Raw genomic sequence first — 13,270 nt, 5'->3', positions numbered from 1 at the left:
CACCCGCCACGGAGTGTGAGGACCATCCGCCGAGGCAGACGAGGCTTCTGGCTGACCTGAGGAGCACCAGGACGGAGCCGATTAAAGCCAATTTTAACCCGTCTCGCTTGCCGAGTCGTTTGACGTGTCGGTGCGCCTTTCCCACTGCCACCAAAAGCCGATTGTTAGCGGGTTTAAACAGGTTTTTTGGCCAGTGAGAAAGGGGTACATGTTACTGCAGCTGGTAGAAGGTGAAGGGTCAGAGGTCACTCAGAGGTCAGTGTGATGATGATGATGATGATGATGATGATGATGATGATGATGATGATGATGATGATGATGATGAGCTGGTTCTCAGATGAAGCTGCTAACAGAACAGCTGGATCAGCCACTGTAGCTGAGCAGATGTGATATAGATCTGAGGCCAGAGAAGCTGCTGAGTGTGTGTGTGTGTGTGTTAGGGTTGCACAGACTAGTCGACTTTACTGCTCCACAATGACGTTTTGAGCTTGATGTCGACTCGTCGCAGAGCACGTGATTTTGGCAGCACAAGAGGAGAGCTGCTCGACAGCTGAGTGGCTGAATGAAACTAATCCGTCACCCTAATTTATTTAAATTGTCTTCTGTTGCTGAATGCACGGCCTTGGTAAACTTGGTTATTAATGTTATTCTCGTTGAGGACTTGGATGATCGTGAGGGAGGGAGGGAGTAGTGGTGCAACAGATCAGTGTTGATCCTTGATCGCTCTCCACGGATCGGCACGCAAGTGTTCCGTGGATCGTTGATGAATAAAAAAGGTTGTACATGTAGTGCGGTAACACCAACGCACCACTGCATCTGAATAAGCAGGCAATTGAACAAAGAAAGAAAAAAACTCTGCTCATATAAGCAGCTTTACATCGCGCACAACAACATACAACAACAACCAATCAACCAGGATCGAAAAACAAAAACTGTGACTGAGCAGGACTGTGATGGTGACTGGGCCTGTGTGTCATTTTCCTCCCTCATTGTTTAACGCACAGTAGCTCCAGTATTTTCGCACACGCACACGCACACACACACACAGTTATTAGTAATAACGGTGTCTTCATTGCCCTCTGAACGTCCCTTTGGGTTTCAGTACTTCCTCTTTTAAATTTCAAAATAAAATCAAGGGAGATTCAGATCAAACATGGATTTATCTATAATTAATCACAGTTTTAAGAATAATGTAAATGTCATTTTTGCTTTTTCACTTTAATGTACAAAACAATCAACATCTCCACTTTAAAGACTCCAACTCAAAGGTATTTGACAAGATGGTGGGGCCTTCAGGTTACACTGAAACAACACACACACATACACCCTCCACAGGTATCCTCCATCACGCTGTGTCGAAATGTGTGTTTGCACGTCAATGTATGTGCAAGTATTTCAGTGTATGCAGATTGTTAGTGTGCATGTGTGTTTGTGCACATTTCCAGTGTGTACATGCACAAATTTCAGCGTCTTCACCCTAAATGTCCTCCCATACAAAGTCCCTCTACTCATTTACACACTGATCATTGATCAGGACACATCTGATCAATCATTAATCATGTAATTTTCTTCTTTTATTCTTCATTCAGATTGTGGTGCTGCAGGTTGTCAGAGATCAGCTGTTCTTCTCTGGTCTCAGCTCTGAAGTCCAACCCCTCCCACCTGAGACTCCTGCAGCTGAAAGTAGGAAACAACCTGAGCTCTTCAGCTCTGCAGCAGCTTCATGATCTTGTTAAGAGTCCAGACTTTCGACTGGAGACTCTGGAGTGAGTCTGATCTGTAGCTGTTTCCACAGCTGATGACTGTGGGAGTGAAATAAACTGTAATGTGCAGCAGGTGAACCTGTCAGGATGTGACATCACATATGACATCATCTATGACATCACAGACTCAGAAAACGCTGCAGCAGCTTCAATGTGTCAGTCATCAGTGATCCAGTCACAGGTAAAGGTGTTGAGTCAAACAGGAACAATGAGGTTCACCTGTCACTCAAGTACAGGAAGTACTTTTACTCGGGGGGGGTCAGTCCTGTCTATACAGTCCTGTATAGACAGGACTGTAGACGGTCACATAGTTTTCTGTTACGTTTACGTTCTTTGTTACAACTCATCTCGTTTTGCTGCTGGCGCTGCAGAAAACTCCATTTCACAAACATAATATGTTTGTAATGGAAGCAGGTTTTCAGTGCTTTTGTGGCGATCTCAGGATATTCTGCTTAAATCCAGAACGCAGGGAGAATAAGATACGTTTTCTGTGAAGTGATGAAGCGGCAGAGAGCCGGTCCCCCACATGTAGGCCTATTCAGAGGTGGACAGAGTGCTCGACTCCAGTACTTGAGTAACAGTACAAATACTACTGGTCAAAATTTACTCCGTTACAAGTAAAAGTAGCTCAGTCGACATGTTACTTGAGTAAGAGTAAAAAAGTACTTGCTTTTAAAGGAACTTAAGTATCCAAAAGTACATGCTTTTAAATTTAAATTAATTAGAGTAAGAGTACATTTATTATTTTTCACATCAATGAATTATTACATTTTTTTGTAAATGAATTTAAGGACCTTTTAACTCTTGTTTCTGAGAATTAACTCAGATAAGACCAAGGATTTTCTGAAAGTTCCTCTGGATCATTATCAGATTCAGACTGAGACTCAGCGGATTCTTTTCTTTCTTCTCCTGATGCAGCCATTGTCGCGGTATAGTTTTGAGTTGACAAACGCAGTCGAGAGCGTGGCTACTTTGGCGGCATCCTGGGATGACATATTTCCGCTTTTACGTAGATCCCAGTGGAGAGCGTGCAATGTGATAGGTTTCCTTCTTTGACAAACACAGCTTGTGTCCAATAGTAGTTTAGAAAAAAAAAAGAGCAGACCTGAAAGTAACGAGTACTTTTCAGCCTTCCTAGAAATTAACTCGAGTAAAAGTAAAAATATTTGTCTTGGAAATGTATTCAAGTAAGAGTAATAAGTACCAAAGAAATCTAATACTCAAGTAAAGTACAAATCCTCTGGATATGTACTTAAGTACAGTACTCAAGTAAATTTACTCCGTTACTGTCCACCATTGGGCCTGTTACACACTGTGGAGCTTGGAGCAGGTGAATCACCTGTTGCAATGAACCCGTAATTTCAACAGGACTCGTGGTTTTTCTTTTAGAACAGCTTTCTTCTTGTTGGCAGGCGTCGGGTCTTCTGTTTTTCCCGGCCCAACGATGTGTGTTTTTCACTCTTTACATTTGTGCCTGCCTGCCAATTGCACAGCGCTGGGAAGATGCAGCAAAATCTTCAAAATAAAACGACAGGAAGTGTGAAATAGACAAAACATTTTATATTTTTTTCCACCTCTTTCTGCGGCCCGGTACCAAATGATCCACGGACAGCTACCGGTCCGCGGCCCGGTGGTTGGGGACCACTGCTCAAGGATACCTATGCTGGGCTTCAGCTTGTATTATACTCAATAAATGATTTCTTCTCATTTCAGACTTGTCTGACTGAACTACTCTTATTGTTGTACTGTACAGTAAATACATGAAGTATTTTTACTTTGTTAATGTAAGTACAGGGAGTACTTTTACTTTGGTACTGTAAATAAAGGATACCTTATGAAGTACAATTACTATGAATCTGAAAATACTTTTACTCTGGTTCTGTAAATACGAGAAGCATTCATTGTGATACCTTGAAAGAAGTACTTTTACTCTGATACTGTCTACAGGAACTACTTTTATTGTTGTGCTGCAAATACATTAAGTACTTTTATTTTGGTACTGTAACTAAAGGATACCTTATATGAAGTAGTTTTACTCTGATAGAGTACAGGTAGTACTTTTATTGTTATATTTTTTACATATGAATTATCATTAAGTAGTTTTACTGTGTTACTGTAACTACAGTGAAGAACTTTTTACTTCTATTAATACAGTAAGTGTATATAATATTGTAACTACAGGAAGTACTTTTACTGCAGTACTTTAAAGGAGCATTATCGCAAATCCAAATTCTTAATTCGGCCACTAGATGGAGCCAGGCGGAGCATATCAGATATAAACAAGTGGGCAGCTGTCAGAGAGAGAGAGCAGCCTCGTTTAGTCCCCCCCTCCTCCTTCCTCACCCCCCTCCTCCCTCACCAGGCTGAATGAACGTGCAATCGCGGGAAAAAGAAAACTCGCTAGTGGAAGCGGCAGCTCTACGTCGCGCACAACCACAACAAGGACAACAACAGCAACTGCAACTTCCTCCTCCTTAAAGCTCTGCCCCTTTAATTAGTGCATACAAAATAATTTAACTTTAGCCTACTACTTTTACAACCACATTATTTACCAGCAACATAAAGTGAAACAGAGGCAGAGGTGTCCTGCCACAGTCAGTCAGCCTCCTCCTCCTCCTGCTGCTGCTGCTGCTGCACAGGTCGCACTGGAGCTAGTCTCGCTCGCCAGACCCTCCTCCAGAGAAGAGGGAGACACTGGAGCTAATAAATGCTAAACGCGCTAATCGCTAATTGGCCGCGATCGCGATCATCACACACACGCGGTCCCATACAGCACCTACACAACACTGCTGGCGCATCTTCTTGCTCCGACTCTTTCACTCGCCATGCTCAAAAAGTCGCGTTAGTTAGTCTGTATTAAAAGTGAAGCTTCAGGTGTGTATTGCTGGACAGAAGAGCTGCCACCACTCGTTGTCATCCAGATAAGGTGCATGCGCCTTAAAGAGACAGGTGCATTGCTTCGCCTCGCCTCGCCTCGCCGGACCCCCCCCTCTCAATTTTTTTTTTTTTGCGGATTTACACGAATCACACAAATGACCAATTTGGGATCCAAAACGGCGAATTTCGCCGAAAGGTGACAAGTTTGCACCCCTGTAAATAGTTTCACAGCACTTTTTATTGAAGGTAAAATTGTTTTATACCTCACTACACTGATTCATTTTTTTTAACACAGTGTTAAGACTCTGATTCATGGAAAAACAGTTGTTTCCATTGAGCAGTCACCAGTTGGTTGTGGCAGCAACTCCACACATCACCAAACCTTCATCTCATTAAGAAAACACACAATAACACTTTTATTTTCATAAATTAAAGCAGAAGTAAGCGATCCGGTGGTTTTGGCTAACTTCTTGTCAGCCGATGGAGTTAGCAGTCCCCGCCCTCGTCCCTACGTCACCACATTCACACGCATCCCTTGGCTGCACACACAGAGAGGACTGCCCCTTTATGCCGTTCTCTCTCTTTTATTCTTGATAACATATACAAACACCTGGAGAAACCTAAATCTCATGTCAGGCTTTTATTTGCCGACTTTCCTTCAGCTTTTAATAAGATGCTACCACATATTTTAATCGAGAGACTAGCGTCTTATTTTAATTTGCCTGATCATCTTTTAACCTTGCTTTTACATTTTTTAACAAACAGGACACAGCGGGTTTTAGTCAACGGGGTCCTGTCTAAAACTCTGATCTCTAATACTGGCTCACCACAAGGAAGTGTCCTTTCCCCATGACTTTTTATCTTATACACTGACAGCTGTAGGTGCCTTAAAGCAGAAGTAAGTGATATATTTGTGTTAATATAAGTCTTAAATAAATATCTTCCGACAGCAATCACTTACATAGAGTGTTTGGACCGAAACACGGGTCTGTCAGTCGCTCTGCTCTGAGCCGAGGAGAAAACATTTATCGTATCCTACAGTTTATATCCAATGAGGAGAGAGAAGGGCATGCAGGGCTGTGTGTGCAGCCAAAGGACGCCGTGAATGTGGTGACGTAGGGACGAGGACTGTTATGGTGCATTCAAGGAAACTCGTAACTCGTGTTTTTCCGACCTGTGAAGTCATACCAGTTCGATCTGGTACGAGTTCACGGGTCGGAAGTTACGAGTGGCCGTTATAGTGACTTTCACCGGTAAAACAGGTCGGAAAAACACGAGTGGGTTGCCTGAAACACTACAAAGTCGTAAGTTGTGACTTGAAGCTGTAATTTACGGTTTCAAAAGCCTACCTGGAACGCAGCATTAGCCAAAACGACCGGGTCGCTTACTTCTGCTTTAAAGCAGACAGCTTCCTTGTTAAATTCTCAGATGATACTGCTCTGTTGTCACTCCTTCAAGGCACCGAGTCAGATCATGGTAGTGCTCTTCCTGATTTTATTAAGTGGTGTGACGACAGCTTCCTTGACCTTAATATTTTAAAAACTAAGGAATTGGTTATTGATTTCAGGAAACACAAGGCAAACACCACTGTAAGCATGATCCATGGGGAGGACGTAGAAATTGTTGAATCATACAAATATCTGGGTACTCTGTTTGACTCCCAGCTTAAAGCAGAAGTAAGCGATCCAGTCGTTTTGGTTAATGCTGCGTTCCAGGCAGGCTTTTGAAACCGTAAATTACAGCTTCACGTCACGACTTACAACTTTGTAGCGTTCCAGGCAACCCACTCGTGTTTTTCCGACCTGTTTTACCTGTGAAAGTCACTATAACGGCCACTCGTAACTTCCGACCCGTGAACTCGTACCAGATCGAACTGGTACGACTTCACAGGTCGGAAAAACACGAGTTACGGGTTGCCTTGAACGCACCATAACGTCTTGTCAGCCGATGGAGTTAGCAGCCCCCGCCCTCGTCATGGCTCTACTGGTCGTCGTCCCTGCGTCACACAGCCCTTCATGCCGTTCTCTCCTCATTGGATAAAACTTGTAGGATACGAGAACGTCACTCTGACACTCACATCCGACTTCCATAAAGCTTCATGAAGATTCACATCATCTGTCATTTTCCCATCAGAGCTCATGTTCAATCCCAGCTTCATCACCAACACTCAGGTTGGTTTGTGGAGTGAGAGGAAACCATCGACTCTCAGCTGCTTCAGCTACACACACAGTAGTTACACACAAACATTCAACTTAGTCTCTACATTTACAGTCAATTTATATGGAGCAGATTAAAACAGCTGGAGCTCATCAAAGTGCTGTCTGTCAATCAAAATACAATATGTATAGAAGAAGTAAAACACAAGATATAAAATATATTGTGTATATAAACACACTAAGAAGATCAACATTTGGCAAATGTCATTGAGCAAATAACAAATGATTATTAGGCTATATAATTAGCATTGCAAACATGAATATTTTCCCTGATACCTTTGACATTGTGACTATGTAAAAGTGTTTTATTTTCTTAGAAACATCGCTATTATTTGACCTGTAGCTAAAACAATGAGGTGACATCCTTGTTTTTGTAGCTATTCCTACAGGTTGAAAAGGAGCTACGTACGGGAGTCTTTGGCGGAAGGATATCATGGAGAGTCAACTACAACTCCCAGGGTGCATTTCATCCACAGAACTGATTTTAGCTAGCAGTGATGAAAATCTAAAGACGAAACAACCGTGTGAGACTATCGGTGGTTTACATAACAACACTGTCAAGTCCAGAAACAGTCGGTGATTGAGTTCAGGTACTGACGTTACGTGACATGCTGTCTTTGTCCGTCCAGAGTTCAGACTTTGGAGAAACATTTCAAGTACCTGCCTCTGCTCAGGCTCAGACTCGTCCTCCCACAGGGGCGGATTGGCCATAGGGAGTACCGGGAGTTTTCCCGGTGGGCCGGTCACTAATGGGCCGATAGGCGGCCGTTTTATATTTATTATTATTATTAAACTTTTTTTTCCGCCATGCCTCCCTTGCCTATTGTAACTCTCCTGGCCCAGGGAGAGAGACATGCATCGGCTCGGCCCACAGTGCTCAGCTGCAGACACAGCAGAGAGGTGACAATTGGCTTAGTGGCTTGTCTACCTGGCCCAATGGCCCTATGAGAGGCTACAGAGGCCCAGGAGTCCCACCCACGCATGTTCTAGACCCCCCCTCGTCCAATCACGGAGTCATGATGAGGAGTCACGATGAGAGAGAGAGAGAGAGCGAGAGAGAGAGAAAAAAAACAACACACCAGCGCACGAAAACGGAAAAGAAAAGTAAAAAAAAAATGCAAAGGCGGCGCGGAAAAATAGAGGAAAGTAACAGAAAAAGAAAAGCTCTAGCAGCACAGACTGCTGAAAGTACAACAATTACGCAGATGTTTGCTGCAGGGGCCGCGTGGCCTGGCCAGGGCTAGAAGCACCGATGCTGCAGCTTCAGCAGCAGGTCCCACGTGAGTCTGAAGAGAGTGTAGCTTCCATTACCAGTGCCCTTATGGTGCAGGAAGAGGCTGAAAAAATAAGTGTTGAGGAAAACTCTCCACCATGTGAAGGAGGTAGTGATACCGTGTTAAGCAGGTATGTGCTTTCCAGATAAGGATGGATAAACATTCATTAAAATACTGTAAATGGTCCAGAACGGTTGCTATGAACTTTACTTGACATAATAAATAGCTATAGCTAATAACTCTGATGGTGTGGTGTGTTACAGCTAAATCTAGTTATCTAAAGTATTGGAAAACATTCTATATTCATATACTATCCTGATTAATTGATTAGTTGCTTTTATTAAAGTGCCCTCACTCAAATTTGGTCATGAAGGACATTGAGCTAACAACTTAACAAATATGTAGGCTATGCTTTCCATATTTTTTTCAGTCAGTGTTTATGGTTTATTGTCCTTCCAACAGTTTAACATTATACAGTTAAAATTAATAAAACACCAATTAACTACTGTTACAGTAAAACATCATTCTGCATACATATTACTCATGATGCAGTACACAAATTACATTCCATTTTTCAGATCATTATACTATTGTTTTCCATACTTTAGCCAACTAGCCAAAGTTCTGATTGCATGCAGACTCATTATGAGCATGTAATCTTGTCCAAAATGACTTATTCCACTCTATTCCTCTACTTTGTTGTATATTGTATATCGTTCAGTAGTGGTGTTATTAAGCGCTTATCAACGGTGCTAGTTGGCAAAATATCCGCGTGCAGATAGTGGGCCGGTCTGGACCAAAAAGTCCAGGGCGGTCGGGCGCTGTCCCCGCGGCGCGTCGTGTCAAGCCGGGCAGGAAGTCAAACCACGAGAGAATCCGGTCAATTTTCAAAATAAAACACATTCGGAACGGCGGCCCCTCGGGAAGTTCGAAATGACGGACCTTCGGGAATTTTCGGACTGGCAGACCGTCGGAATGGCGGTCCTTCGGAATGGCGGTCGCCCCCCGTTGAGGAGACGGCCTGAAGCGGACTGACAACAGTTTTAGTAAACATTGGGAACTAGAGGCGAGGACATGAACCGGTGTGAGGGGTCTCAGTGGTTCTGTGTGGAGAACATGGAGAACGGCCGTTTCAATAAATCTTTATTGACAGAAATAGGCAGTTATTATTAATGTACCTTCAAACAAACAATTGAACAACAGCCAGGGGGTATGCTATTGAATACAGAGAATAAAGAGCACAAATCATATGTTTTCATAGCTTTCTTATTATTCGAGTCACAGACACGTTCCGTTTCCCTTTGGAATGCCACAAAACAGGGTTTAGAGTGACTTAGGGTGTATTCACACCTGCAGTGTTAGTGCGCACTAAATCTGGTGCGCACTAAATTTGGTCCAGTTTGGGTTGGTGTGAAAGCAAATCGCACTCTAATGCACCAAAACTAGTGCGGCCTGAGGAGGTGGTCTCGGTTCGGCTCCAGCCGAACTCTGGTGCGCACTAGTTTAGGTGTGAAAGCAACCGCACTCTGGTGCGAGCCAACTGCCAGGCGAACTCAACAAGTTTGAGCTAAAAGGGCTCCCGTAGTCACTGACAACGGGTTAACGCAGCGGGGAGACCACCCGGTGCTCCGGTGCTGCGGAGCTCTGTCCCCACAAACGGAGCAGCAGCAGCAGCGGGGCAGCCGGTCGGTGCGTGTCCGCTGAGTCGCTCAGACAGGCGGGTCTGTCCCTCGGGTCCGCGGAGCAGCTGATTACCGAGCAGCGGAGGTCCGCCCGTGTTTAACGTTTAACCGGGAACTAACGGGACCGAGCTGGGTGAACGCTACCGGAAACCAGCCGGAAGTACCAAACAGAGTTATACATGCAAACAATATAGAAATAAATGACCAGAGCTACTAACAACCGGCCCTACTGGAGTCTCCATCATGAAAGTTTTATCAATCAGCGCGTCCAGATTCCAACCGGTAGTCATGGAGACGTGACGTTCTCCAAGTTTGGTCCCGAGTGACAAAAAGCAGGTGTGAACGCAACCGTACTAACTGAAAAATGAAACAATGTATCATTTTAAATTTTGGTGCGCACCAGGGTGCGCTCTAAACAGGTGTGAATACACCCTAAGCTTTGTGTATGTGATATTTCCCTAATATTAGGCTATTATCAAGTTTATGACATACAGTTCTTTCTGTTTCTTACTTTTGACATCGTGGACACCAAAAAGTACATTTCCGATCCAATCTAAAGAAAAATCTGAGTCAACCTTCAATGTGATGTAACACAGTACTTTGTAGTAGTTTGGCGGTGGAGTTACAGTTCCAAAACAGGTGCATCACAGTTTCAGGCTCAGAGAACAATTCACACATGAATCTTTCTTACATTCTAACAAATAATGTTTGGCAGGGTAATATGTTGAAGGCTGTATCTTGATTGGGATGACACAGTCTGTGTGCAATTGTAGAAGAGGGGTCTGGAGAGTTTTGTGGTTGAACAGATGCATCAGGATGAGCTGCTCCTGAACTTGTTTTTTTTGTGTCATGTTGGAGGAGTCGGTTTCTCTTCTCTTGTTGGGTATCGTAGAGTTCTATGGTGGGCTGAGGGATGAATCGGTGGGTTGTCTTCGAGGTCAGGATCCAGGCTTCAAAGCTGCCAACTGTGGAAACAAAGAGAAGGAAATCTACGAGCTTGGTGCTCTAGTGTCAGTGTGAGTTGCATTTTTCTTTCTTTTTCAAAACGTTCTCTTTTTTTTATTTTTTTTAAGAAGCAATTCTTGTGTTGCTTTCGCCATCTGTAAACATTCTTTTAACCTTTCATGATTTACAGACTTTTTCCTCATTTCTCTTTTTTGTTACCGTTAATATTTTCTTCAATAGCAGTATTCTTCTAAAAACCAAGGGATCCCCCTACTGGGAATCCAGACTCAGCTGTACAAACATTCAAATATTCAAAATTTTAGTTCCCACATTTTCCCTTTTCATAACATCCACAATCGGCCCCGGAGTAATCTCAACGGAATATTCCCCATTTCAAATGGAGATCGTGCACGATAATTCAATACAGACGTCTCTGTAAGGATTGCTTTGTTTGTGCTACAAGCAATCAAAAGCAAATCACTTCGTTTAAAGGTGTACAGAAAAGAAAATTGAATTTGAGCCCACTCTGGGTCATAAAATGAGTGTAATAACTCATCTATCAGACGATGTAGGCCAAACTTTGTGCAAAATTCTATTTTTGAGTAAATCTGGGCTGAAAGTGTGTATTTTTTTTTCGCATTGGATAATGCAGGCGCACAGATTATACGTCAGCCTGTACACGATTCATCAGCCACTGATATTGGATCCGTCATCCGTCATTCAAACGTCTGACACGGAGCTCGGGCTCGCCCCAAGCTTTGAATATCCCGCCCGCTCGATAACGACCAATCAAATTTGTTTTCCTCACTCGGGTAAACTCGTGTTGCAGCTCGTGACAACTCGGCGCGACAAACAGGACAAATGGCCATTTCTGTACACCTTTAAGGCTAGATGTGATTCCAAAAGCAGGTCATTTTGTTTATGTGTTACGTCCCAGCCTAGGGGAACTGGATGCGCAACATGACCTGAGCCCCCTCGCTCCTCCCATCCCCAAGGAAAGTGGCCAAAAGCAGGGTTTTAAATTTAAACAGTACCCTTAATTGCTCAGAGATGAGAACTCTGCCCAAAACAACAAACAAAATCTCAGTTCTCCCTAAACTGTCCTACTCAAAACAAAAAAAAACAAAATACAGGTATCTAACCTAACTCAGATGCAAAAACAGGAGAAAAAGGGTTAAAGTAAAGGGCTTCTCATTCCTATGGGCTACTTTAATACAAGGTTTAACAAAAGGTTGCAAAGACACTATTCACACATCAGGCCTTGGTTGGGGATGAGGGAGGGAGAGAGAGCGAAGGCCGGAACCAGGCAGCATAAATAGCCCCCATCCACCAATCAGCAGCAATCCTCTTCGGCCATGTGGTCCTGCAGCACACACACTCTTCCACACACACACTGATTGCATAGAGGGAGACAGAGAGACACAGGCACCACATACACACACACAGCATAACACTAATACACATAGGGCTGTGACATACTACAAATGATCAAAAGCAAATCACTTTCTTTAAGGCCACAAAGTGATTAAAAAGAACCGGTCGCTTCGATTATGCTACAAGCGATATCCTAAAAAGCATCATTTTGTTTAAGGCGACAAAATGATTTAAAAGAACAGTCGCTTCGTTTATGCTACAAGCGATAAAAAGCAAATCACTTTCTTTAAGGCTAGAAAGTGATTAGAAAGTACCTGATCGCTTTGTTTATGCTACAAGCGACAAAAAGCAAATCACTTCGTTCAGGCTACAAGTAATTTAAAAGCCGATCCCTTTGTCCCTGCTAAAAGTGATCAAAAAGCAGATCTCTTAGTTTGTGCTACAAGTGATCAAAAAGCCGACCGACTGTGGATTAAAGGAGAAACGAAAATGTTATGTCAAATTAAACCCAGATTTTAAAGAAAAAGAATTTAAGTGTCAATATTTCAGTGCTCACCAGATAAATTTCCCTGACTTAGTTTGCAGAATTCCAGCGGCAACGATCCAGGACGACAGTAGCAGCCCTCCCCTCTTTTTGAGGTTTGGAGGCTGGAAAACCTTTTCTCTTTCCAGGATGGCCTGTCGCTGTCCGCCTCCCGTCCCGTCCCAAATTGTCGTGGAAATTTCTTGCCGTTTGCTGTTGGTGAATAATGAAATAGAGACTTGGCCGGCCGACAAGGAAAGGTCAGAGACCAAGAAAGAAAAGACCAAGACAATGGGGAGACATAAACATTTATACCCGAGGAACGCCCCCTCAGGTATATTCCACACCCCTTTGTCTGCTGCAGGGGTCAGCCCCCTACTCAGGATATCTTTTCACAGGTATTGGCACCGACATCCTGGAGTGTGATTAAGAGGTCTAATCAACGCAATTGAAAATACAAAAGGGTTTGAGTATATCATGAGGAAATGAGAGGTTGGGTGTCTCTGAAACTTGAAATGCAATTACAAGGTCTAGACATTAAAATACAAATGGGTAACAAACAAAAGAAGATCTGATACCTTGGAGGGAAAGCAGGGGGTGGGGACGTCACAAGTGA

General features: G+C 43.4%; 1 protein-coding gene across 1 annotated transcript in view; it reads left to right on the top strand.

The window, feature by feature from the left end:
- Positions 1–2,339, top strand: part of LOC310996604 (protein NLRC3-like) — a gene marked incomplete at its 5' end in the record, with an annotated part of 229,073 nt that extends 226,734 nt beyond the window's left edge. Inside the window, one exon of the mRNA XM_083986026.1 lies at positions 1,590–2,339. Within this exon, the coding sequence (XP_083842152.1) occupies positions 1,590–1,770 (181 nt within the window). The 3' untranslated portion in view covers positions 1,771–2,339. The remainder of the gene's footprint in view (positions 1–1,589) is intronic.
- Positions 2,340–13,270: the final 10,931 nt, after the last annotated feature.

This window comes from Trachurus trachurus (assembly GCF_905171665.1).
Source record: "Trachurus trachurus genome assembly, chromosome: 14".
Taxonomy (NCBI): Eukaryota; Metazoa; Chordata; class Actinopteri; order Carangiformes; family Carangidae; genus Trachurus; species Trachurus trachurus.
Note: the sequence above shows the minus strand (reverse complement) of the source record. Positions and strands in the feature narration are given on the sequence as shown.